This window comes from Neophocaena asiaeorientalis, unplaced genomic scaffold (assembly GCF_003031525.2).
Source record: "Neophocaena asiaeorientalis asiaeorientalis breed wild unplaced genomic scaffold, Neophocaena_asiaeorientalis_V1.1 scaffold251, whole genome shotgun sequence".
NCBI lineage: Eukaryota > Metazoa > Chordata > Mammalia > Artiodactyla > Phocoenidae > Neophocaena > Neophocaena asiaeorientalis.
This window is the reverse complement of record NW_020173377.1, coordinates 6,242,863-6,268,357: the sequence shown is the minus strand read 5'-3', so window position 1 is coordinate 6,268,357 and position 25,495 is coordinate 6,242,863. Positions and strand designations below refer to the sequence as shown.

Below are 25,495 nucleotides of genomic sequence, written 5' to 3'. Positions count from 1 at the left end.
TGAAGGCCATCCCGGAATGCCCGTCCACCACCGCCTCGGGACCAGGGACAGGAACCAGAGGCGCCGACTCCCGTCGCCCGCCGGGATCCGCCGCCGCTGCCGCCGCTGTCAACACGCGCCGCCCCACGCGCCGCCGCCGCCCGCCGGGCCCTCGGGGTCCTAGCGCCGATCTTGCCTCTCCGCCGCTGCTGTCAACACCGGCAACCCTTTGCCCCGCCGCCTCCCGCGGGTTCCTAGCGCCAAACTGTCGCAGTCACCGCTGCCCTGGACCCTCGCCTCCACGTGGCCGCACCGCAGGCCCGGTACCCTTAGCACCGGGCCTCAGATCTCGGGGCAATTCACCCTAAGCCATCATCACCTCCAGAGGTCCTCAGAGCCGAAAACACCGCGTCTGGGGCCCTGCGGTCAGGAACCCTGCGGTCGGGAACCCTCAGGCGCAAAGATCCCAAGCCTCTCGCTGATGGGCTTTTCGCATTAGGCCCTCAGAAGCTGGACTCTCAGTCTCGAGACCTTTACAACTGGACTTTTCCCACTCAGGCCTCCCAGGTCCAAGGACCCTAAGACCCAGAAAAAAAGGGGCTTCAGGATGTGACCCTCAGTCTGTGCCCTGCAGACCCAGAAACTTTCTAAAACAAATCCCTCAGATTCAGGTTTTATGGGGAACTCGTGAACCTGGCTCTTCAGACCCAAGAACCTAACAGCTGGGCCCTCAAGATTGGACCCCAGAGTTGGAGCCCTAAGACTCCAGCACCCTCAGACCCAGAGCTCTTTGAACTGGGGACCCTAAAATTTGGGTATTGGTCCACAAACTCCCAACCTCTACCCTTTGCCCCAGCTCTTAGCTCAGCCCACAAGGCCTTCAAACTTGAGAACTCTCAACCTCAGGCTTGCGGTGGTCAGTCCCACTGTACTGGCTCCAAGAATCTCAAACCCAGAGCCAGAGAACTCTGCCACCAACTTCTCAGCCCCAAATTTGCCCCATCTGCCTGAACCCAAGGCCATAATCCTGGCCCACCCACAGTGCTGTCTCCCCGGGCAGTGTCCCAGGACAGTGGAGAGAGTTAGACTTGGAATTAGATGACCAGGATCTTCAGGGCTCCAGGAATTACCAGCTGTGTGACCTTGAATTCATTACCCAACCTCTCCGAGCCCCAGTCCCCATCTGCAAAATGGAGATAATACTTTTTGGAAGGGTTGATATGAGGAATGCAGTAGGATGGGAAGGGGCTCAGCACATAATAAAACCTCAGACAATATTAGTTTCTTCCTTTCCCTACAGTTCAGGATGGAAGTTTCTAACTCTTAAATTTATCTTCCCTAAACTTCTACACTTCAGACAAGAGAACAAAATTTCTTGGAAACACCACCACCACAATCTGACATCACAGCACAAGTCCAGACAGTATCTAAAGGGTACCCGCCCAGATCACAAGCTTAAGGGGATTGTTGGGCAACTCCAAGTGGCCAAGTAGCCATGACAGACTGACTTAGAAGCCAAGACTCAGTGGAGAGAGAGATATGAAGAGGGAAACATGGAACTTCATGATTACATGCTAAAATAATCAAAATTCTCCTGCATTCCATGTTTGTCCCAGTGTGTTTAAAAGCAGCAGTCCATTAAAACAAAACTATATATCACTTAGGGAGGGTTCAACTTTTTACTTCCATTTCTTTAAGGCAAATGGGTTATTTCATTACCAGAATCACTGAAACCAAAATTCTGCTTTAATCATTATTCCTATCATGTGGGCTGATCAAGAAAAGGCTCTTCTCGCATACCGCTGGTGGGAGTATAAATTGGGCCAACCTTTCCAAAAGGCATTTATGCATTCAACAATTATTTACTGAGTACTTAAGCATGTAATAGGCCTGGCACTAGGAACTGGGATTTGACAACACATATCAAGGGCTTTGAAAATGTTCTCACGCAGTAATCCCACCTCCAGGAGAGTATCCTAAGGAAATAATCAGAGACAAGTGCAAATATACAGCACTCAAGGATAAATATCTAACAATAGGAGATTGGAGAAACCATGGTACAATCATAAACAGGATATTTTGCAATGATTAAAAATGAGATTATCAAAGGATGGTGATGTTGGGAAATGCTCTAGATATAACAATAAGTAGAAGGAAGCAATATATACATTTTATGATCCCAAGATTTAAAAATATATTTTAGGAAAAACACCAGAAGGAAGCCCACCAAAGTATTAACTGAGGGTCTCTAGCAAGTGGAATCCTGATGCTATTTTTTTTTTCTTGCACTTTTCAAAATGTCTCTAGTGAAGCTATTTGTATGATTAGGAGAAAAATAATGGTATTATATAACTGAGTTGCAAAGGTCATCAAGTGACAGCCTGTTGTCTTCCTTACTATGAAAACGAAACTAAGAAACCAGATATTTAATGAAATGAAGGCACAGACTCTCAATCTAGCCTTTCTCATTCTCTAGAAGTTCTTGACTAAAGTAAACCTCTCAGAATAAATACTAAATAGATCCTCTGGAGACCTGGCCCCAATCCTATGACAGTCTCGCTATCCATTTGGCCTTTGAAGTGGCTCATACTGAAGGTGGGGCAACTCCCCAGTCCAGAGCTGACCTGAATCAAATCAACGTTGCTTCCAGTCTCATGCTGGGTAAAGTAAATGAGATATGCAGTACCTCAGTTGTTGCCACATACACTACTCAGGGCTGGCAGGGGGGGAAAAAATTTACATTCTTGCACGTTGCCAAATGTTTAGATGGCCCACAGGTTGTTTATCTAACAGCTTGACATTTGGCCAGACTGACTGAAGATAATGAGTTTTAGTGAGGTTGCTTCTAGACCTGGCAACTGCTCTACAAATCAAGACATAGAAGCTTGTGAAAAACTCAGTGCTTCCTAAGCAGCATCCCCTCCCAACTCAGAAAGACTTTCTTTAAATATTCACCATCTGGATAATCAAACAACTCACATTTGATCTTCCTTACTTCCCTTACGTGTTATTTTCCATCACATCGCAGAGGAATTTTGCTCGGGGTTTATAAGGTCATATGAACTGTGGCCTACCTAAGAGCCGCCCTAAAAATTGATTGTAGCCTAGAAATCGACTGCTTGTGGAGCCTTCCATTAATCCTGTTCTATTTATGTAGTGTCCACATTTGTCTTGGGTTTTCTTACGATTTTGCTCCAACTCAAAATTTCTCTGAAGATGTCGAGAATTCTAGTCTCTGCTGTGTTTGTAATCCATATGAAGAAAAGCCAAGAACAAAGGAAGTGAAACATCTGGGACACTGGAGATACTCAACTGCAGCCCAAGAGTAATTCCACAGCACTTGCATTCTGTTCAAATAGAGCCAGTTAATAAATTATGCCAGTACATGAGGCATTCAGAGTGGCACAACTGCTCAGAGTGACGGTCAACCTTTGGTGGAGTATATTTTAATATAAAAACTTAATAGATGTAATTTAGTAGCAATTTTCTTTGGGAGTAAATTGGTCTCTTAATCATACTCTGAGAACATAGAAGAAAAATGACTAACAATTCAGCACAAAATGAAAACCTGTGGTTACCTAAGAGGTACGAATGGGCATTTAGCAGTTTCTTCTTTTTCTAGCTGAATACACAAGATGAATGGTGGCTGTGGTGAGGCTTTCTCCCTGCTGCTACTTAAGATTTGCTGCTCAGAAAAAGAAATGAGTGGCACTTCACCAATATGGAAATGTTTCTAATAGAATATAAAAATCTGTTAAGCAATTTTCCAGTACATTAGACTGAAATTGCTTAAGATGGGTATACATTTCTGTGGCCATCGAACATTACATAAATTGCAGTCTTATAATGCCCCTATGTGGAAAGTGCTAGTACAATTTGGCCTCATACTTTAGTCAGTACTTTTGTACTCACTTCCACTTGTGACCCTGTACAAAGCCACTTCTCAATTACCTGGGAGAGGACTTCCTGATTTGAGGGTCACCCATGCTTTCATTAGAAGAGTCATTCTTTCTGGCAACTTGCACAGAGCTCAAAATGAAAAAGCCAACCAGCTAGTTTTTGTTAGTCAGCTTTAACAGAGCATGAGAGGTCTGAGAATCTTGGCTCTGAGTAAAAATAACAAGTCATTGTGTACATAGAAGTATCCCTAACTTCTTGCCTGCTTCTCTATTCCAACTTTTTATTGGTTTACAAAGAAGACCATGACATCTACTGAGCACAAAAAAAAAAAAAAAAAAGGAAATGCTCATATTGAGAAGCTACTTTAAATTACAGAGTATTAATCAGCTATCCGCCAGATCTGACATACATCCCTCCCCACCATACTTGACTTGCACATGATGTTTCAGTTTTAGAATAACTCTTTCAGTAATTCTGCTCTGAAGACAAATAATCACTGAATGTCAGCTTAGAAAAAGTGTAGGCAATAGGTATGGGTAGAAGCCATCAAGTAACAGCAAAGGGGAAAACACTACAACTGTAGCAAGGGAATAAGATCTAGAACATTCTGAATATAAACAGGATTATATAGAATAGTGGTTCCAAATACTTTACTGCCACATAACAAGATATCATTATAGAAACTGAAAGTGTTCCAGTATGGGAACATTTTAAGACCCACAGGGTGATGGAAAAAATGCCCTGGAGCCAGGCAGGGCTGTTTGAATCCCAGCTCTACTGCATATTACCTGTACAACCTTGGGCAAGTCACACCACATCAGTCTTGTTTCCTTGCCTATAAAATGGAACATTAACTTCATAAAACTGTTTAAAGGATTAGAATTAATGTAGAAAATTGGCTTATCATTGAAAGAATGGTAGCTTATAGTATTAATGATTACATCACACTCTACTTATGAACCCATGCTTCAGGACTGCTGCTAAGTCCCAGAGAATGAGTTCTGCAGGAGTATACAGTCTTAGCTTCAAGTCTCTATATTGTGACTTAAGTTTCCCATTTTGTTTTTCAATGTCATATCAACTTTTAGGCATGTATAGTATTTCACCTATAAATACACCTTCTTCAGGTGGATCTAAATCTACACATGCTGCCCATTTTGAAACTCATGATAATGGCATCCTTGCTTCTCACTCTGATTTTGGTATTTTCATCTCACCAACAAACTAGAGTATGGTACAGTATTAAAGTTTAAAATACTCACTTTATTTATACACATCACTGCCCTCTAGTGACTAGAATAATTCCTTCTAGTAGTCTAACTGACCCCCTTGATGTAAAAAAATAAATAAAAGATCTAGTTACTCATCCACCAGCAGGAAAAAAAATCTTTTTCCAGGAAATGTTGGTTGATGCAACCAATTAAACCTGATCTTACCTTCCTGATCAAAGCATCTAGCTGTGGTCTGAGCCACCATCTAAAGCTACAGAGCACAGGTGAACCACCTGTATGTTCTACTATAGATTCTTGTCTTAATAGTGTTGGCTATGTTGGGCATGACCAGTTAGTAATAACACATTAGGCACATTTCCTCTCTAATACCCCTCAACTCTTAAGAACGTGGCCTCCACATTGTTCCTTAAATTTTTTACCTTATAATTTTTTAAATAAAAGCATATATTATTTATATAAGGGGGGACCCCCACAGTATTTTCAAGGGAGAGATTAAAAAATCTGGATTACTAAAATAGGAGCTTTGCATTCAAGATCTATTCCAAGTTTAGAACACCAACAGAGATTGGCTGACATCCTGAAAGACTGGTCTGTTCTCTAACTTTTGGCCAGTTAGCACCAAACTCAGGAAAACCTCTAACCTTATTCACAGAAGAGAATGGGCAATAGTAGTAGCTACTGTTTATAAGCTAGACCTTGTGCTTAACTATTTGTATCTGTCACCTCCAACAATCCTGTGTGGCAGGTGTTTTTATCCCTGTTTTATACGTGAGACCAAGAGAACTTACATAGCTGAGTCCAAATGTGCACATAAGCCCTCCTCCGATAACAGGAAAACCATCTGAAGGGCAAGTGACACTGAACATTGAACAAATTACCATCTTGGTGTAAACAGTAACAAATTACAATAAACTCTGACCCAGAAACTGCTGAAGAACAGAATCTAAGAATATTTACTAGTAAAAGATAGGTGTTCAAAGATGACCCATCTTCTTCAATAATTAAATGCTAGCTAGTTATAAATTCAGTGAGAAACTTCTACACAGATATAGGTAGGTTTCTCTTATCCAAATGCAAATCTAATCAGGTTTGAAATCCTAAAAGTAGAACATTAAGCTAAATGATAACTCTCCCAATATTTTTTCAGTTTTTGTTTTTTTTTTTAAATGGCACCTCATGGGAGCCTGGACACAATGTCCAACCTTAGAATCACCTATGATTTTCTTTTTTTTTAATTAATTTATTTAGTTATGGCTGCGTTGGGTCTTCGTTGCTGCGCGCGGGCTTTCTCTAGTTGCAGAGAGCAGGGGCTACTCTTCGTTGTGGTGCTCGGGCTTCTCACTGCGGTGGCATCCCTTGCTGCGGAGCACGGGCTCTAGGTGTGGGCTTCAGTAGTTGTGGCACACGGGCTCAGTAGTTGTGGCTCACAGGCTCTACGGCGCAGGCTCAGTTGTGGTGCACAGACTTACTTGCTCCACCGCATGTGGGATCTTCCTGAACCAGGGCTCGAACCCATGAACCCTGCACTGGCAGGCAGATTCTTAACCACTGTGCCACCAAGGAAGCCCACCTCTGATTTCGTCTAGTCACTTTTTCTTTGGTTTTTTTTTTTTGGCTGTGTCACACAGCTTGCGGGATCTTAGTTCCCCAACCAGGGACTGAACTCGCACCCGTGGCAGTGAAAGCCCAGAGTCCTAACCACTGGACCATCAGGGAATTCCCTATAGACAGATGATAAATATACTTAAGCCTGTGTGATGCATAAGGCCAAAGCATAAGTGGACAATGGAACACCCCTCTATCAGCTCCCCTCCACCAATGTAGGTTTATGGGTCCATCAGCCCCTCCTTGGTGAAGAACAGCAATCCCTGTTCTCCTCAGAGGCTGTTCAGTAATAGTAACACTGATGTCTGAACTTGCATCTTTAAAGACATATTTCAGGATGTGGGAGCTTCTGGGACTATAACTTTAACCCAGCCTTCCATAACAGTCTTCTTACTTTCTAGTACAAAACATGACACTGCAATAATAGCAAGGAACCGCTTCAGCTTTTTCACTTCTGCAGAAGCTAAAACAACTTCCCCAACATATAAAGGCGCTGGAAAGTTAATTTCCTGGGAAAGAAATACACAGCCTGGCCCTGGCATTTTAGTACCTAGGAGAGCTGAAATAAGTCCATTGATCAAAACTCCATGTACAATCGTCTTTCCAAATCTGGTGTGTTTTGCAAAATCTTCATCCAAATGCAAAGGATTGACATCCCCTGTTAATTCTGAGAAGACAGCCACATCCCTCTGTGTGAAGGCCCTACTGAGTTCAGCCCGGTCTCCAACTCTGATGTGCACATTTTGTAAGTGCTGCCTGTTTAGCACTGCTTGGTTCAGGCAGATACTCCTCTGAAGCCTACCCCACCAAAGGCGATGGCTAGAAATTACTGGGAGCATCTTCAGAGGTCTCAAATTCCATCAACAGGAGCTTTTAGGCTGTTTCAGTCTTCATACATTATGCTGGCACCAAAATGTACTTTTGAGAGTGAGGAATACTTCTGAAATTGAAGACTATTCAATTCAATACTAGTTCTCTACTGTTACCAGATAATGCAAGGAGAAATGGAGAAACCTATAAGAGAAAGAAAAAGTTTAAGGCAGTATCAGGAGAAAACTGCACTGCAACACAGTACAGTGTAGAAACATGCCCTATTCTATAGGATAAGCCAAATTGAGGTAGTAGCATTTTAAAGAGCATCCTGACAGCTAGCCTTAGATAAATAAGTGGCCATGATAAACTCAGAAAGAGCATGCCAATACATTAGGCGCTAGGCATTAAGCAACAAAAGTTAAGACTTTTCCACAGGTGTTCCAAGTTTTATCCCCAAACCTCCCCCATAAAATTTAAAACCTAAGTGCTTTGTCTCACATCTTTGTAATTAATGAAGCCCTGAATTTTCCCCTCCCAGCTGGATGATGTTAACAACACTAGGTTTATGCAAGCGCAAAAATGAGACACATATTAATAAGTAGTCTGGTCTACTACTCAGCTCATTTGGAATATGTGAAGGAATGGTCTTTACCTGAATCACTCTGAAAGCACATTTCTTGCCTTTATAGGATCCTAACAGGGTCAAAGAGCTCCACAATTTGACAAGACCACTACAGAAAGATCGAGAAAGCGTAAGTAAAGATTTGTCCCTGCAACATCTCCCTAGTAATTTTGTTTGTGATGGTCCAGAAAGTAGTTTCTACCAGAAAACCTATTTAAAATAAGAAAACTTTAAAAATAAAAGCACAGGGCTTCCCTGGTGGCGCAGTGGTTGAGAGTCCACCTGCCGATGCAGGGGACACGGGTTCGTGCCCCGGTCCGGGAAGATCCCACATGCTGCGGAGTGGCTGGGCCCATGAGCCATGGCCGCTGAGCCTGTGCGTCCGGAGCCTGTGCTCCGCAACAGGAGAGGCCACAACAGTGAGAGGCCCACGTACCGCAAAAATAAATAAATAAATAAATAAAATAAAAAATAAAAGCACAGTATGTCAAAGGCAAAGAAAAAAACGAACCTCAATCAGGAATGTTTCTAAAATATACACTTCTGAGTTTGCAACCCTGACTATCAATTGGGAAACATTATAGTTGTAAGCAAATCACAAGTTTGGCTCTCTAGGTTGTAAGTTCCTGGTGGATGAATGTTCATATTCTCCCCAATTTAAACTTCCAAAAGCTGGTTGGAGTTCACAATGACAAAATTCTTCTCATTCTCAGAAGAGAGCACCTTTGCTCTTTTTTTGCCATCCGTCTCTGCTCTGTTAAACTAGAAGTGTTCCACTGTCTGTCGTACCTGCTGCATATTCTCAAGATGGCTGACAAGGTCTTCTCTTCGTAGGTTAGAATGTCCAAGGGTAAAGCAGCATCAACCTAAGTACGGAATAATGCTGTCAGCAGACTATTATCATCATTACTCCTGAACTCTAATAACTAATTCTGTCAACTGCTTTTCTTCTCCAAAAAATCAGTATTTTATTTAATGGATTGGAGTACTGGGCCTGCTTTTTTATAACTTCCCCCTGCCTGGAACATTCTTCCTGTACCTCTTCATATTGCTAAGGCCTCTTTACCTTTCGCAAGTCTTCATTTAAATTGCTCCTTCCTTGATTCCCAAGATTAAGCTCAACTGCTTGCTACGCTCTTTCACATACAGGACCCACATACTTCCTATTTCAAGATACTCATCATTCTTGCCATTAATTGTTCAAGATGGTTTCCTATTAAAATAACCAAGACCATGAGGCAGAAGCCATGTCTGTTTGTTTACAACTACATCCCCAGGAACCAGGTTTTATACTTGACATATAGAGGGTGCATGGATTTTTTTTTCTCATACTTTTTATTTTGAAAAATTAGAGTCACATGAGATTGCAAAAACAATGTGCAGGAAGATTCCATGCACCCTTCACTCAGCCTCCCCCAGTGTCAACATCTTGCATAACTACAGTACAATATCAAAACCAGAAAACCGAAATTAATAAATCAGAGCTTATCCCAATTTTGCCAATTATACATGCACTCATATTTGTTTACACGTATATATGTGTAGTTCTATGCAATATTACCATACAGGTAATTTAATTTAAGTATTACCATTATCAAGATAAAGAGCTATAGCATCACAAGGCTCTCTCCTTCGACCCCCTTTACAGCCATACCCACCACTCCTCCTCATCCCTAAACCCAGGCAAACACTTATCTTTCTCTAGATTATATAATTATGATAATTATGTTATTTCAAGAGCATTATATACATGGAATCACCCAGTATATTACTTTTTGGGATTGGCTTTTTCACTCAGCGTAATTCTCTAGAGATTCCGTCAATTTGTCAGGTGTATCTATGGTTTATTCCTTTTCACTACTGAGTATATTCCACGGTATGAATGTACCATAGTTTGTTTAACTATTCACCCACTGAAGGGAACGTGGCTTATTTCTATTTTGGGGCTCTTACTAATAAAGCTGCTATGAACGTTTGTGTACACGTTTTTGTGTGGACATAAGTTTTCATTTCTCTGGGATACACAGCCAGGTATGCAATTGCTGGGTTGTAGGGTAGTTTAAAAACAACTACCATAGTTTTTTAAAGGAAACTGCCAAACTGTTCCAAAGTGGCTGCACCATTTTACATGCCCACCAGCAGTGTATGAGTGGTTTAGTTTCTCTGCATCCTCACCAGCATTTAGTGTTATCACTATTTTTCATTTCAGTCATTCTGCCAAGTGTGTAGTGATATCATTGTGGTTTTAATGTGCATTTCCCTAATGGCTAATGATGCTGAACATCTTTCCATACATGTGCTTCTTTGCCAACTGTACACCCTTTTTAGTGAAATGTCTGTTCATATCTTTTGCCCATTTTTAAGAATTTTTTTTGTATTTTGGCTGCACCGCGCCACGCCATGCGGCACACGGGATGGTTCCCCAACCAGGGATAGGACCCGAGCCTCCGCGGTGAAAGCGCCGAATCCTAACCACGAGACCACCAAGGTACTCCCACTTTTGCCCATTTCCTAATTGGAGTGTTTGGGTATTTTTCTTTACTACTGAGTTTTAAGAGATCTTTATATATTCTAGATATTAGTCCTTTGTCAGATATGTGGTTTACAAATATCTTCCCCCCAGTCTGTAGTCTGTTTTTTAGCCTCTGAACCAAATCTTCTGCAGAGTAAAAGTTTTTATTTTGATGAGTGCTTGACAGATTTTAATTTGATAGAATATGTATCAGGAAATAATTTCCTGAGAATCATCCGTCTTTGTTCTCTCTTCAAAACTCTACTTGTGGGCTTCCCCGGTGGCGCAGTGGTTGGGAATCCGCCTGCCAATGCAGGGGACGTGGGTTCGAGCCCTGGTCCGGGAGGATCCCACGTGCCGCGGAGCAGCTAAGCCTGTTCACCACGGCTGCTGAGCCCGCGAGCCACAACTACTGGACCTGCGTGCCTAGAGCCTGTGGTCCGGAAGAGAGGCCACCGCAATGAGAAGCCCACGCAGCACAACAGAGAGTAGCCCCCGCTCACTGAAACTAGAGAAAGCCTGCACGCAGCAACGAAGACCCAACGCAGCCAAAAATAAGTAAATAAATACACAAATAAATAAAAATTAAAAAAAAAAAAAACTCTACTTGTTTTCAATTGAATGCGAAAACAGACTACTCAAAGTGCTGGTCTTGATAAGGAGCTGCGCCAGAGTGGAAATCAACAGTATCAGTGAGCACACTGTTTAGTTCAGCTCAGTTTGTTTTCATTGGAGACTGTCTCAGTAAAGGAAACGGTGTGCTCATTTACATTCTGGTACAAGCCACAACAGGCAAAAACCCCCCAAAAACCCCAGCAGTTTGCAGGTTGCCAGTCTACACCATACTCTGAGTTGCACTACACTACACGTTTGTCCAACAAGCTCCTGCCAACTAGAAGGCATATGAGAACAAAACTCATCACTTCTGCAAGTCTGCTTCTGCAATTTCAAATGTGCTTTTAAAGTTTTAAAATAATGTTGGGAAAAGTGTCCTTTCACTATGTCTTACAAAGACCTTAGGAGTGTTCAAACTACCAAGTGATTCCATACCTCTCCAAACAGGTCCTTCAGGGCTGAAATAAGCAGCTGTTTGAACTGTGCAGCATTCAGTCCAATGCCATGATCTTGAAATTCTCTGTAAAAAATATTTTTTAAAAAATGCATTGAATTAAATTTCATGCCATTCACATTCATAAAAGAGTAGTCGAAAATAAAACTCAGGAGACTGAACTTACAGGCGGACTTTCATGTAGTGGTGCTCAGAGGGATTTCTGTAAACTATTCTTTCATATGCGGCAGCTGGGGCTGGCATCTTTTCCAGTGCTGATCACACCTACATGAAGGGTCAAGGGGGCTAGAAATTACCAAGATACAAGCTATTTTTCACTTTTTTAATGAGAATTTGACCTATATGATTTTGTAAAGAACTCTTTGTACAATAACTTACCTAATTCTGGTCAAACTGATGTTACCCATACAGACACAATGGAAGTTTCTATATTTTATGTATGCCAGACCACCGTACTCTTATTTAATCCCAGCAAACATTTTCCCTTACTGAGTACCCAGCTCTGTGCTAAACACTTTACATGACTTAGGTCATGTCTTCAAAATGATCCCATGAGCTAAAAGCTATCAGTATTCCCATTTTTGAGAAGAGAACACTGAGGCTCAACAAAGATAGCTAACACCTGCCCAGAGGCACGCAGAGATTCCAACCACTCCTGAGCTGCCTCAAGACCACTCTGGCATGATGCCTATTCATACAAAAAAAAAAGTAAAAAGCGTAAAGGAGTAAAATCTGGGACCGAAGACCCTCTTCTTATTTACTCTGTCAACATAGAACATTAACAGAAGAATGAGGGGTGGTAGTTCTCCTGGCCTCCCCCCACGTTGGATCTGCCTGTTCTCTGTCTAGAAGCCAGGCCTGTACAGGGCTATTTGGCAGCCCTGCAAAAGACTGAGCTTAAACAGCAAAGGTCTTAAGAAGAATTCTGGAACGGACACTCAAGCCATTTCTAACAGATCTGGAACTTTCAAGAACTCAGAACATGCTAGTCCCCCTGGACAGAATCCCTGTCCTTTGGCTCCACTCCTACCTCACTCTCACTCTGGACAGCTCCTACTCATCTTTCAAATTTTAGCTTAAAGTTCACCTGTTCCAGGAATACTGCCTCTTCAGGGAGGTCTTCTGTGACACCCTAAGTTAGGTTCTCTTGTTACACAATCACTTAACATTGTCTATTTGTTTAATATCTGGTTCCCCCACTAAAGGGACCAGGAAACTGAGGCTGAACTAAGGAAAGGGACTTTTCCAAGGTCACATAGCTATGGACCAGCATTTACAAAAACCTCTCTGGGCCCACTTCCAACTACTCCCAAATGACAACCTTAAGAGAAAATGAGAAGTCAGGGTCAAGCAGGTACATCCAAACATCCATTCAACAAACACGAATATTTACTGAGTTTGGCACAGAGTATTCAACACTTTCTGAATACAGGATTGATCAAATGGTGGTAGTGTGAGGCCTGTATGTTCAAGAGTTATCTTTGGTTTCAGGACTGCAGCAATAGTTACCTGGTGCTTCTTTCCCCATCACCAGTCTCCCCGACTAAAGGGGCAAGGAGAACAGGACCCTCAGTCATTCCATTCATTATCCAGCACACGATAGGTGTTTTTTAAGTGTTACGGACTACCCTAGAGGAGTTGGCTGCTTGAGGTAGAGGAGTGAGGCTGGACTGGGGATTAGGATGCAGGACTACTCTGGAAATGGATAATGGTGATAGTTGTACAACAATGTGAATGTACTTAATGCCAATGAACTGTACAGTTAAAAATGGTAAATTTTAGGTTATGTTTATTTTACAAAAAGAAGAAAAGACTGAAGGAGCAAGTGTTTATTGAGCAGTCACCTCCGACAGGGCTGAGCCTCAGGGTGAGTGATAGCTCTGCCCTCTTCAGGTTGTCCTGAGACTAAAGGAGATGATGCTTGTGAAACCCTCCCTACAGCCAGGCATATTCACCAGGCTCCCTAGGAAAATGTGAGCACTTCCATGGTGGCTGTCATCATCATCTTTGAAGTCAGCCTTTTTGGTGGCTGTAGTGATGCTCATTAGCTGATCTACTAGTAATAAGTGTCCCTGCTTCCCTCCCCAATCTAGTCTCTACAGCAGCCTGAGTGACCCTACTAAAAACCATCCAAGCCACATCATTCCTCTGCTCAAAACCTTGCAAAGATTCCCGTTTCAGAGTAAAGCCAAAGTGTTTACAGCCGTGATCTGGACCACTGGTTCCTCCCACCACCTTGACCCCACGTCCTACCGCTCTCCCCTGCTCAGTCCCACCACACAGGCTTCCTAGCTCTTTCCCTCCCGCCTCTGGGCCTCCCTCCTACTTTTCCACATGCTGTAAATACTCTTCCTCCAGATAGCCACACGGCTCATTCCCTTGCCTCCTTCATGGCTTTGCTTAATTTCATTCCTCCATTTATTCCAGTGGCATTTAGATCTAATGTCATCCCCCCATGCCACTGCTCTACTTTTTCCTCATAGCATTCACCACCCTCTAACATAACTGTGAAATTCATTTATTCTTTATTCGTACTTCCCTCCCCCACCCTATTAGAATATACATTCCAAAAGAAACAGGCATCTTTCTGTCTTGTTCTCTGATGTTACCCGAAAACCTAAAACAATACACCGCATACAGCAAGCGTTCAATATATAACTTTGGGACGAAGTCAATGATTTACAAAAAAAACCCAGAATCCTCGATCCCGTACTGTTGGGCGCTCAAGTCGTCTTCAACTTTCTTAGACTAACGTCCGTCACTGATTTAGCGCCCACCTTGGGGCCGGGCGCATGCGCTCTGCACACGTGTGCCGTTCGGTCCTCTCAGCCGCCCTCCGCGACTGAGACCGCGTTGTAGAGAAGCCCGGGGAGGTTCGCGGCCCAGCCTCGCCTTCAGCCCTTGGCGTCCGCGGCCGGAGCGGTAGGTACCGCTAACCGCTTCTCGCTACCCGCCGTCCCTCCGCCTTGCGCATGCGCCCCTGGCGCGCGCGTCCATACGTCACCAGTGCGGCCAACTGAGCCCACTCCCGGAAAACAGCCGCCCTGCTATCCGCCTACCCGCTCTCCGTCGGACTGGTCTGACGCCTCCCGGACTCCTTTTCCCTGCAAGAATCCACCAAGACTTGGAGCTCTCCCGAAGCCTACGGCCCGAACTCCGGGGTGTTTACGTTTGGCTCCTCTCTGTCCCGCCCCCGGATGCGTGACGTCTAGGGAGGATATGACGTCACCGCGCGAGATTCTCCTAAGGACCTAGGCGTGACTCTGAATCTGAGACTCGCCATGCTTAGTGCCCTCTAGTGCCCACGCTGCAGAAAGCCGTGTGCGCAAATGTCTGCATAGGGTAAGGGACTCAGGGCATGTTTATTGTGCCCGAGAGCGTGCTTCTTAATCATTTATCTATGCCTTCATTCGTTCAAAAAATTTATATCTAGCGTCTCTTCTGCTGAGCATCTCCTAAATAAAGCAATCCCCAAGGACAGAACCGGTTCTCAGTGTCTCTTGTGGCTCCCAGCACATAGTAGGTGTTCTGTCTGGGTTGACATAAAAAAACCCAGATGGTCCTATTTCCGAATGTAAGCCAAGTTTCATCTATTCGTTTATTGAGTAAGTACTTGCTGAGCCCCTATTATGTGCTAGGCACTGGGAACAAGACGATATGGCCCCTGCACTTGTGAAACATATCGTGTGTATTCAACAATCAAGTGCTTACTTTGTGTCAGGTACTATGCAAAAACCTTTATATATGTTATCTCATGGAACTCTCACACAGTCGTAAAGTAACTATTATTACGATCATCCCCATTTTACAGAGGTGGAAACTGAGGTACAAGAGGCTAAGTTACTTGCCCAAGATCACAATTATAAGTGGTGGATTGGGCCATCTGACTTCAGATGGTTTTCTCCACACTGCACCGTATTACCACCAATTGTGTGATATGAGTCAGGGGTATACATGGGAGAGGGCCTCGGGGCTGCCAAAACTTGAGTGTAAAGCCCATGAGGTTGGGGCCTTGTCTTTGTTGGCTCACCACTGCTATCCTGTGTCTGGCACTCAACTCCTACCGAGTTCTCCGAAAACTGAGTTCCCTCGACAAGTTTATGATTAATCTCCCTATCCAAAACTTTATTCCCTTTCTTGTCCCACCCCTGTTCCCCTCAGGATTGAAGGGTAGCAAAGAAAAGGGGGGACTGAAACCAAGCAGGACCCTGTGGAGCCTTCCCGGCTACAAAATTCCTTCCATGTCTAACTACGAGAGAATTAATCTTGCTTGTTTGAGAATTCCAGGGGCTGAACTTAGGGAGGTGGAAGCAGACCAACCTTGGAGTAAATTACTAATTGAGTACACATTAAAAACACCAAGATGACACTGACCAGACCACTGCACGACCCATCTCAAGATGATTATTGGAGCTGACCGTGCTGTTCTGCACGTAGCCCCCTGCTTGTGCACTCCTGAAACTCCCTTTTAAAACCTTCGTCCTCTAACCCACAACTAGGAGATGGTCTCAGACATTAGTCCACCATTTTCGCAGGTTGCTGGCCTCCTGAACAAAACAACTTTTTTCACCAACACTTGTCTCTCGAGTACTGACCTTTCGAGCGGCAAGCAGTCAAACTTGGGCTCAGTACCTGCCTCATCCAGTTACACATGTCTGTGTCTGTGTGTGCACATACATATATACATAAGTATAATGTCTAGAAGGGTTCCAAGTGGACTGATGGAAGACAGGTGGGGCTGTGTGGAGGGTATAGGAGATGCTCACAATGTTTTAGCATTCATTTTGTGTGATTTATTTTAAAGTGACAGGGCATCACTTTTATAATACTGATAATTGTTAAATAAAATTCAGGACTTGCCCCTAATGGTCACAAGGTGGAGCCATGGACCACACCCATCTGGATGCCTCTCCTTCCACCTTGGAAGAACAGACTCTTCCTCAAGATGTCAGCTCCAACCCCCACCCACCAAGGTAAGAGAGAGGGGACAGGGAGTGCAGGTTCACTGTCCCTTATCTGCAATTCTGACATCCAAGAAAAATCCAGAAACCAAATCTTTCCTCATCTGGCATAATGCTTAATCCGAACTGAGGTGAAGCTCTTTATAGCTTTTGTCCCATTTGCTGTGGATACGCATAGAGCATACAGCAGAAATACGAATGCATTTGATCATGTAAAGCTGCCCCAGATCCCACTGGGGGTGTTGCACAACGTATGGTATACATAAAATACCACCTCTGTAAAGTCTGAAGTTTCTGAATTCGGTATCACATCTGGCTCTGTGAGATGTGGTAAGGGACTGCAGACCTACACTCACACTAATAGTTGCCCTTCAGCAACAGTTACCCAATCCCAGCCAGCTTTCACCTTGGGTCACTGGGATTGTCACCTTGGTGCCACTTCCTGCCCCTAAGAATCCCTTCTTCTCCTCTCATCCCCTGCTGGAGCTTGGCAGCCTTCTACATGTGCCCTGAGGTTCCTAGTCATTGTCCTGAGGGTTTAGAGACCAAAGATCCAGAAACCATGGAAAGAAAGTTTCCTCCAGGAGCCAAGAGAGAGGGGCTGTCCTGTTGCTCAAAGGACATCCTCTCCCTCACCCTGACTAGACTTATGGTCCCACAAGACCCTCATCCCATCACAGGCACTAGCAACCCCAGGCCCACATCCTGGTGATCTCCAGCCCAGAGAGCAACACTGGGCCCCAAGGGTAGCTGGAGATACCAAGACAGCAGCCCCAGCACCGCTGCCCTCTGGCCCTGACTGCGGCAGGTAACTTGAGGACATTTCCACTGTGCCATCTGTGACCACTCGCACTGCTTTTTTGCCTCCTTTCGAGGAATGGAAGGGTTGTATGAACGTCATCCAGTGTGGGAGGGATGAAAGGGGGAGGGAGAAGCGGCTGATGGGAAAGCCCAGTCTGTATGGTTAAAGGAGTGACGCTGGAAGATTTGAAAGGTTGAAGGATCAGAAGAATCAGGTTTCCAACTGTTAAGAGTGTCTGTGTGGGTGATGGAGACAGATGGGTATGAGACAAAATGATGAAACAGAGATGGGGCAAGGGGTGGGGGAGGAGAGACAGAGACAGAAAGACTTGGAAAGAGACAGAGAGAGACTATGAGAGTTTTTTAAAAAAATGCTCTCGAACCCAGCCTAAGAGTATTTCAGCAAACATTTCTGAAATAGACCCAATATATTGCTACTTTTTGAAAATTAATTAATTAATCAATTTATTTTGGCTATGTTGGGTCTTCGTTGCTGCGCACAGGCTTTGTCTAGTTGTGGTGAGCAGGGGCTACTCTTCCTTGCAGTGCGCGGGCTTCTCATTGTGGTGGCTTCTCTTGTTGCGGAGCACAGGTTCTAGGCACATGGGCTTCAGTAGTTGTGGTACGTGGGCTCAGGAGTTGTGGCTCGTGGGCTCTAGAGCACAGGTTCAGTAGTTGTGGCGCAAAGGCTTACCTGCTCCGCGGCTAGTGGGATCTTCCCGGACCAGAACTGGAACCCATGTCCCCTGCATTGGCAGGGGGATTCTGAACCACTGCGCCCCCAGGGAAGTCCTAAATTGCTACTTTCAGTAAAAGACTTGGTCAACCCAAGTTCATGTGCCTGAGGCACAGTGAGGCCAAACAAACTGAAAGGTCGGAGTTTGGAGCAGAGGAAGGTTTATGGCAAGGCCAAGCAAGGAGCAGGGGCAGCTCATGCTCAAAAGACCCAAACTCTCCAATGGCTTTGAGGGAAGAGCTTTGAAAGGCAACGTTTGGGTCACGTGAGGGCTGCAGGGTGGACGACTTTCTTCCAATTGTTTGGTGGTGAGGTAACAGGTGATGCTTCAGGAATCCTATTCATCAGCCTTCTGGTTCCAACCTGTCTGGGGTCTAGTGCCTGTGCTCAGCATGTAGTCACCATCCTCCACCTGCAGGGGGTGTAGGGTGGGTCCATAGTTCCAGCCGAGCAACTCAAAGATATGTGTCGGATTGTTCTGTATATCCCTCCAGGAGGAACTAGGACTGTGTTTTATTACTGAACTATTATTTCTTAACTGCTTCTACTTTGTTTCTGCATTCCCTCACTTTCCTAATTAGTAACTTCTTGAATCTGCTCTTCAGGAACTCAGGGAAGGCCTCGAAAACTAAAGCCTTTTTCTACAAACAGGAAACAGGGAACACAGAAAGGCTTTTGTACCCCCAAGGACTTCCATGGTGGTCCAGTGGTAGAGAATTCATCCTGCAATGCAGGGGGCCCGGGTTCGATCCCCGGTCAGGGAACTAGATCCCACATGCAGGGGCCCAAGGTGTGACCTCAGTGATCTGTGGTTGAAGCTGCCACACACTGGCCTGGTCTAGGCGAGCCAACAGGGCCCCAGGCTCTGCTGGAAATTGAGCAAGACAGCTCCTGCCTGAACCGGTGAAAGCACGGTTTTTGCAAGACACCTTCAATCATAAACCAAGAGGCTTCTCTCTATTTGTTATCTGTGTGAGCGTGGGCAAGACACTTTACCTCTCCATGCCTTGGTCTCCTTGGCTGTAAAATGGGCACAGTGTCCTATGTCCCTTTTAGGGCTGTGTGAGAGCTTGATAAGGTGATGCATGGAAAACACTTAGAATAGCGTCTGGCACATTTACATGATTCAGTCATGTAATTTACATGATTCAGCCTGGCCTGACATACATTACAATTTCCCAGTACTTTCTGGGGACCTCCTTTGGACAAAGCAACAACTAAGTTTCCCTGGGATGGCAAACTAGAAGATAGACTTACACACATGGGCAGCTCCATCCAATGTCTTGCATCAGTCACTCCTGGTGTCACTTCTGCCCAGAACAAGAAGCCCAGACTAACGGGCAGATTGAGTTCTAAACACTGCTGGTCCCTCAGCCTCTTCAACATCTGCCTGGAGGCTCCATCCCTAGCAGCCTCAACAACCCTGCTCCAGGCAGTGAGGGAAGAGCCCACTTGTGATTCCTGGAGCTTTCCACTCTTATTTCAGAAGCTTCAGGCAGTCTTTGAGGGAGGGCTGTGATGATTGACCCCTTTCTTCTTTCTAAGACCGTCATTAAAGACTGCCCAGTGGGGCAGTAACCAGCAGGCTCTTCATAATCACAAAGGCAGGAAGTGGGGCTCAAGAGGGACATGTGCTTTTCTGCTTTCGAGTCTTCCTAGCACGGGACCAGAATTGCAGGGCCAAGAGAGAAACCTGAAAACCCACTTTGCAGGTTTGTCAAAAACAACTCTCGGGCTTCCCTGGTGGTGCAGTGGTTAAGAATCTGCCTGCCAATGCAGGAGACACAGGTTCGAGCCCTGGTCTGGGAAGATCCCGCATGCCGCGGAGCAACTAGGCCAGTGCGCCACAGCTACTGAGCCTGCACTCTAGAGCCCACAAGCCACAACTAGAGAAAACCCGTGCGCATCAACGAAGACCCAGTGCAGCCACAAATAAACAAATTTAAAAAACAAAACTCTCAAGGGACTTCCCTGGCTGTCCAGTGGTTAAGACCCTGCGCTTCCACTGCAGGCGGTGTGGGTTCCAGTGACGCTTACCAGTGACAGTGGAGCGCTTTCCACTTCCAGGTGGAAGCCGTGTCCTGCACACCTTGCCCACTATCCTTCCAGGTGGGATGGCCAGCACATGCCCCTTTCTGGATGACCCCACTGAGGGTGCAGTGCACTGGCTCCTTTGGACCTGATTCTTAGTTCAACCCAGGACATAACAATTCCTGCATCTAACAGGCTTAATGATCTGGGGTAGTTATCCCAGGTGTGGGGCTTCTTCAGACTTCTTCTTCCCCAAGGAAACCATCTCTCCCTACCCAAACCTATCAAGACTGACTCCTCCCAGAGCCTTACTAGACTCAGAATTTTTGGTGAATATGGGAGACTGGAACAAGCAACATGTCAAATATCTGCTTTCTTTTCTGCTTCATTGATTTTTGCTCTCATTTGTATTATTTCCTTCTATTTTTTTCTAGGTTTGATTCATTTACTTTTTTTCCCTAGCTTCTTAAAATAGAAGCTTAAATTATTTATTTTTTAGCCTTTCTTCTTTTCTAATATACATATTTCAGCCTATAAATTCCCCTCTGAGCACAACTTTAGCTGCACCCCACAAGTTTGATGTCACATTTTCACATCTCTTGTTTTTAAGATCTATATTCTACTCTTCCTTGATAAACTAAAATATTCAGACCAAGTCCTGAATTCCAATTTAGACCACAATGTTCACCAAAGTTCTCACTTTATTTCCAGAACTATATGGCTACAGACTCTGTAAGAAGATTTGAAAGAGTGAATCTCCTGGGGAGTTTAGGTTCCTAAATGCCACAGAAGAGAGTCAAAAGGAACAGTTTGATGACTCATGCCTTTTGTTTTTGATATATAATTTCAGGACTTCCCTAGTAGCGCAGTGGTTAAGGATCTGCCTTCCAGGGGTTAAGAACCTGCCGGACACTGGTTCAATCCCCGGTCCGGGAAGGTCCTACATGCAGCAGAGCAACTAAGCCCATGCACCACACTACTGAACCTGCACTCTAGAGCCCGTGAGCCACAACTACTGAGCCCATGCACCACAACTACTGAAGTCCTAATGCGCCCTAGGGCCCATGCTCCGCAACAAGAGAAGCCACCGTGATGAGAAGCCCACGCACCACAACGAAGAGTAGACCCCGCTCACCACAACTAGAGAAAGCCTGTGCGCAGCAACAGAGACCCAAACACAGCCAAAAATAAATAAATAAATTTTTAAAAATTGATATATAATTTCAATTGAATAAAAATTGCAAACATGATTTCTGGAAATGAAAGTAGCAACTCATATAAGCAAGGTCTTCCAATGCCTGTAGAACAAGCCTTACTTTAAAAAACACATTTTAAAGTTAACAGAACATCTGCCAACATTGCACTTCATTAAGAGCTTAAAAACAGAAACCAGTAGAGGGATGGGATAGGGAGGATGGGAGGGAGACGCAAGAGGGAGGAGATATGGGGATGTATGTATATGTATAGCTGATTCACTTTGTTATACAGCAGAAACTAACACACCGTTGTAAAGCAATTATACTCCAATAAAGATGTTAAAAAAAACACCCAAAACCAGAAACCACTTGCATGTTGCTGATCTAGACTTATTAAATTTATTTTATGTCGTTGTGGTCACTTTTACAGCGGTTTAGATTTATTTTCAATCACACTACTGTTCACAGAATTCACAGAATTCATTTACAATCTAGTATTTCACTTCCAAGGGTTTTCAATAGCACAGCAAGATAGAAAAGAGGTGCTTGGGAGCGGAACCCGAGTCTGATTATTTAGATAGATGTCTAGAACATTATTGCTTTATTAGTTCTTTTTAAAAAATAATAAATTATTCCCAGGGAACCCACCCTGCCAGGTGTTCTTTGTACTGCAGCTGTCCCGGGTTCACTCAAGACATACCTGACACAGGGGTGCTGGTCAAATCACCCACCTGTGTTCTCTGCTGCTCTGAGAGCTGGCAAGGCAGAACACGCCCTTCTGCATGTGTAAATATTTTCTACAGCCTGCCGTGTTCCTCCGTGGTCTTGCAGTTGACGGGCTGCATTCACATATGGGACTCTACGTAAACTTAAATTAGACATAAACAGGAGGGGCTTGGTGAATGGGGACTAACGCTCCTAAAATAGCCACTGAGCATGCACGGGAGAGTGTCAGAAGCAACAGAAATACCTCGAGCCTCAGTCTGTGAGGAACATCTTTAAGAAAATGTCCTCGGTGGTTATGGTCCAATATGGGCGCTTTGTGACATGAACTTGAAGACTTCTGGGTAGATTTCATGGATGGATTTTCTTATTTCGTTCCATGTGAATGTGCATTTTGTGAAAAACATCTTGGAGTTTTCCTCGTGGCCCCCGAAGCTCTGTGGATCTGTAGAGACTGGGGCTGGAGGACTTGGCTTCCTCAGGGACGCTGGCGCTCCCACCGCATTTGGGGCAGGATCCCTGAGAAGTGGTGGCTGCGTCAGATTCTGGAGATGGGAGTGGACGCTGGGTGCGGAGTGCAGGCTGCCACTGGGGCCTCAGTCCAGCTTCTTGTCGTTGTCTGTGCTGTGCACAGAAGCTAAGAAGTCGACAATGAGCTTGGCTGTCTTCCTGGGTCTCTCCATCACCACCGAGTGCCCACAGTTTTCCAGGAGCTCCACCTGGCAGTTGGCAATCGACTTGGCCAACATGTCCGCCCCAGACACGTCGAGCACCTGCAGGATGAGAGAGGAAACTAGACGGAAAAGGTTCAGACCCCTGTGCGCTCTGTGGACAGAACTCCCATCCAGGCCTGGCAGGGGTGACTTTTAGGACGAAGTCACTTCAGTGTAGGGGCTTGTGGCTCTCTGACGGAAGTGACCACATGCCTCATGTTTTATCCTGCGACTCGGCGCTAGGAGGTGTGCCGCGGGCAGCATTACTGAGGTGGAAACACAGACCCTGCCCTGAGGACATCCCGGTCTGGTGGAGAAGCCAGACAGGGCAGCAGACAAATGCAGCACGACGTAGCGAGGACTCTGATGGGGGAGGATCCTGGGAGCCGAGAAACCACACGGGAGGGGAATTCACGGAAGAGGGAGCAGCCCAAGGGTGGGAGGTCATGGCAAATGCAGGGGGCAGCAAGGAGCCTGGTGCTGCCTGAGTGGGGATGGATGTGGGGTGGGACAGAGGGGGCCCACTCTTCCAGCCACGCCGGGAGCCAGGCCTCAGTCTGAGGGCAGCTGGGGGCCGTGGGGCTGTGTCAAGGACAGCGGCCAGTGATGTGATCAGGCTGGGCCAGGAGAACGCACCCTGCTCCTGGACTAGGGGAGCCCAAGCTGTAGGGAGGCCACACAGGAGACGCGCAAGAGGGGAAGACTAATTATCACAAGCTGGACGAGTATCTCCTGAAGGTCCTTTGGGGGGTCCCTGAGCTGTGGGACCTCCGGCACTGAAGTTTGTTAATAACAGGGAGTGCTTTTCCAACGTGGAGGCCACCACTTTTCCAGGGCCAACACCTTTTGAACAACGCAATTTCATTTTCACCTGGGTTACCTTGCTACTTTAACGCCAACCTACCGACTTTCTCCCCAACACCCTCCTTTGGTGTTGGGTTTGTATTGACTCCCCTTCTCTTAGTCACTTTCACCTTCAACTCATCCCAGACAAGGTGGGCCCCTCCATCCATAAGAGCAAGAGCAAAACCCCAACAAACTCGAGCACTGTCTGTTTTTCAGCTTTAGCCTCATCAACCCAGATCATTAAAACCAAGATTTGCCGCCCACTGGGAAGCGGGGTGATGAGCAGAATGCAGAGCACCCTGGGCTGCAAAAATGCAAAAAGGAACAGCTCATGGGGAGCATGACAGGATTTCGCCTCTCCCTGTTGGTCCCCAAGAGCCCACATCACCTTTGGGATTTTTAGAATGAAGAAAGGCCTTCATTGTTCTGACTCTGATTTCTGACTGAATGACTCCCTGCTGGCCCAGCCTGGGTCCCACTTTTCCTATCAGGCGTCCACAAAGCTGCTTTCAGTCCCTGGCTGTTGCGAAGAAAGCACAGGAGGCCTCCCTCCTCTGGATGCCCTCGTTCCTGTGCTGTGCATTCTCGGCTGCACGCGGACGACGCCACCACCGCTGCCTCCCCGCCTGCGCCAGGCGCACAGACCTGGCTCCCCCCTCCCCAGTCTCTTCTGGGTCCTCCGCAGTCGTGAGCCTTTGTGGTGCAGCCTGACTTCCTGCCTGTGCTTTCACACACATACAGTGGGGATGTGCAGCCTGCCCAGGGCTCACAATGGTGGCTTTCACCTTGGTGTCCACAGGGGAGCTGTCTCAACGGGGAAAGCTTTACTCTGATTTCCTTTCTCACGACTGTCAACAGCAGAAGACTGCCAGATACGCTTTAACAGACACTGTAATTCTGTCTGCCTGTGGGCTCCATTTCCCACCGTCTCCTCTTGCTTTTAACTTTCCAAGAACTTTCAATAAGATATGATTTCTAAAGAACAGTTGCAAACCAAAGGGGAGCTTCTGGGGTATAAATGAGTATTTCTTTGGAGGGTTTATTATGGGTTGATTGTGCCCCCTCCCCAAATCTATATGTTGAAGTCCTAACCCCCCAAACCTCAAAATGTGACTTTATTTGGAAATAGTGTCATTGTAGATATAATTAGTTAAGAAGAGTTTATACTGGAGCAGGGTGGACCCCTAATCTAGTATGACTGGCATCTTACAAAAAGGGGAAATTTAAACACAGAGATGCATAGGCACAGGGAGAATGCCATGTAACGATGAAGGCAGAGATGAGGGTGATGCGTCTATAAGCCAAGGAACACCAAAGACTGCCAGCAAACTCCCAGAAGCTTGGGGAGGGACATGGAACAGACTCTCCTTCAGAGCTCCCAGGAGGAACCAACCTGCTGACGCCTTGATCTTGGACTTCCAGTCTCCAGAACTGTGAGACAGTCAATTTCTGTTGTTTAAGCCACCCAGTTTGTGGTACGTTGTTACAGCAACCCTAGTAAACTAAGAGAGCCACCTGACAAAGCCTCTCAAAATTTAAAAATGTACAAAGCCTCTGACCTAGCGATTCCACATTTAAGAACTGACCCTTCAGATATGCTCTCAACACTCCACAAACACACACGTATAATGATGTTCACTGACGTGTTGTTTAATGGCAAAATTGAAAATGACCTAAGTGACCATCAATAGGGCACTAGTTAAATATACCGCGGCAGAGCCATATAATGGAGTACTGTGCAGCTCCCAAAGAGAAC

At 45.4% G+C, this 25,495-nt stretch overlaps 3 protein-coding genes across 9 annotated transcripts in view; all 3 read right to left on the bottom strand.

The window, feature by feature from the left end:
• Positions 1–6,722: 6,722 nt before the first annotated feature.
• Positions 6,723–11,996, bottom strand: HTD2 (hydroxyacyl-thioester dehydratase type 2). Its single transcript, XM_024746502.1, has 5 exons — positions 11,899–11,996; positions 11,714–11,798; positions 8,941–9,017; positions 8,182–8,260; positions 6,723–7,730 (listed from the first exon to the last, which is right to left on the bottom strand). Exon 5 carries the CDS (start codon positions 7,553–7,555, stop codon positions 7,049–7,051), a length of 507 nt encoding a protein of 168 aa, XP_024602270.1. The 5' UTR covers positions 7,556–7,730; positions 8,182–8,260; positions 8,941–9,017; positions 11,714–11,798; positions 11,899–11,996; the 3' UTR covers positions 6,723–7,048.
• On the bottom strand, positions 7,107–15,087 carry RPP14 (ribonuclease P/MRP subunit p14). 4 transcript variants are annotated; one of them, XM_024746503.1, is made up of 6 exons: positions 14,792–15,087; positions 11,899–11,996; positions 11,714–11,798; positions 8,941–9,017; positions 8,182–8,260; positions 7,107–7,730 (listed from the first exon to the last, which is right to left on the bottom strand). In XM_024746503.1, exons 2-6 carry the CDS (start codon positions 11,973–11,975, stop codon positions 7,674–7,676), a joined length of 375 nt encoding a protein of 124 aa, XP_024602271.1. In that variant the 5' UTR covers positions 11,976–11,996; positions 14,792–15,087; the 3' UTR covers positions 7,107–7,673. The 4 variants fall into 4 exon arrangements, with proteins under 4 accessions (XP_024602271.1, XP_024602273.1, XP_024602274.1 ...); XM_024746505.1 differs by having other exon boundaries at positions 11,899–12,017; positions 14,792–14,914; XM_024746506.1 differs by lacking the exon at positions 14,792–15,087 and adding an exon at positions 14,510–14,731 and having other exon boundaries at positions 11,899–12,017.
• A 6,739-nt stretch (positions 15,088–21,826) lies between these two features.
• The window catches only part of ABHD6 (abhydrolase domain containing 6, acylglycerol lipase), a 49,308-nt gene continuing 45,639 nt past the window's right edge, over positions 21,827–25,495 (bottom strand). For all 4 annotated transcript variants that reach the window (XM_024746375.1, XM_024746373.1, XM_024746376.1 and 1 more), the window contains exon 10: positions 21,827–22,953. In XM_024746375.1, coding sequence (XP_024602143.1) covers positions 22,777–22,953 — 177 coding nt within the window. In that variant the 3' untranslated portion in view covers positions 21,827–22,776. The remainder of the gene's footprint in view (positions 22,954–25,495) is intronic.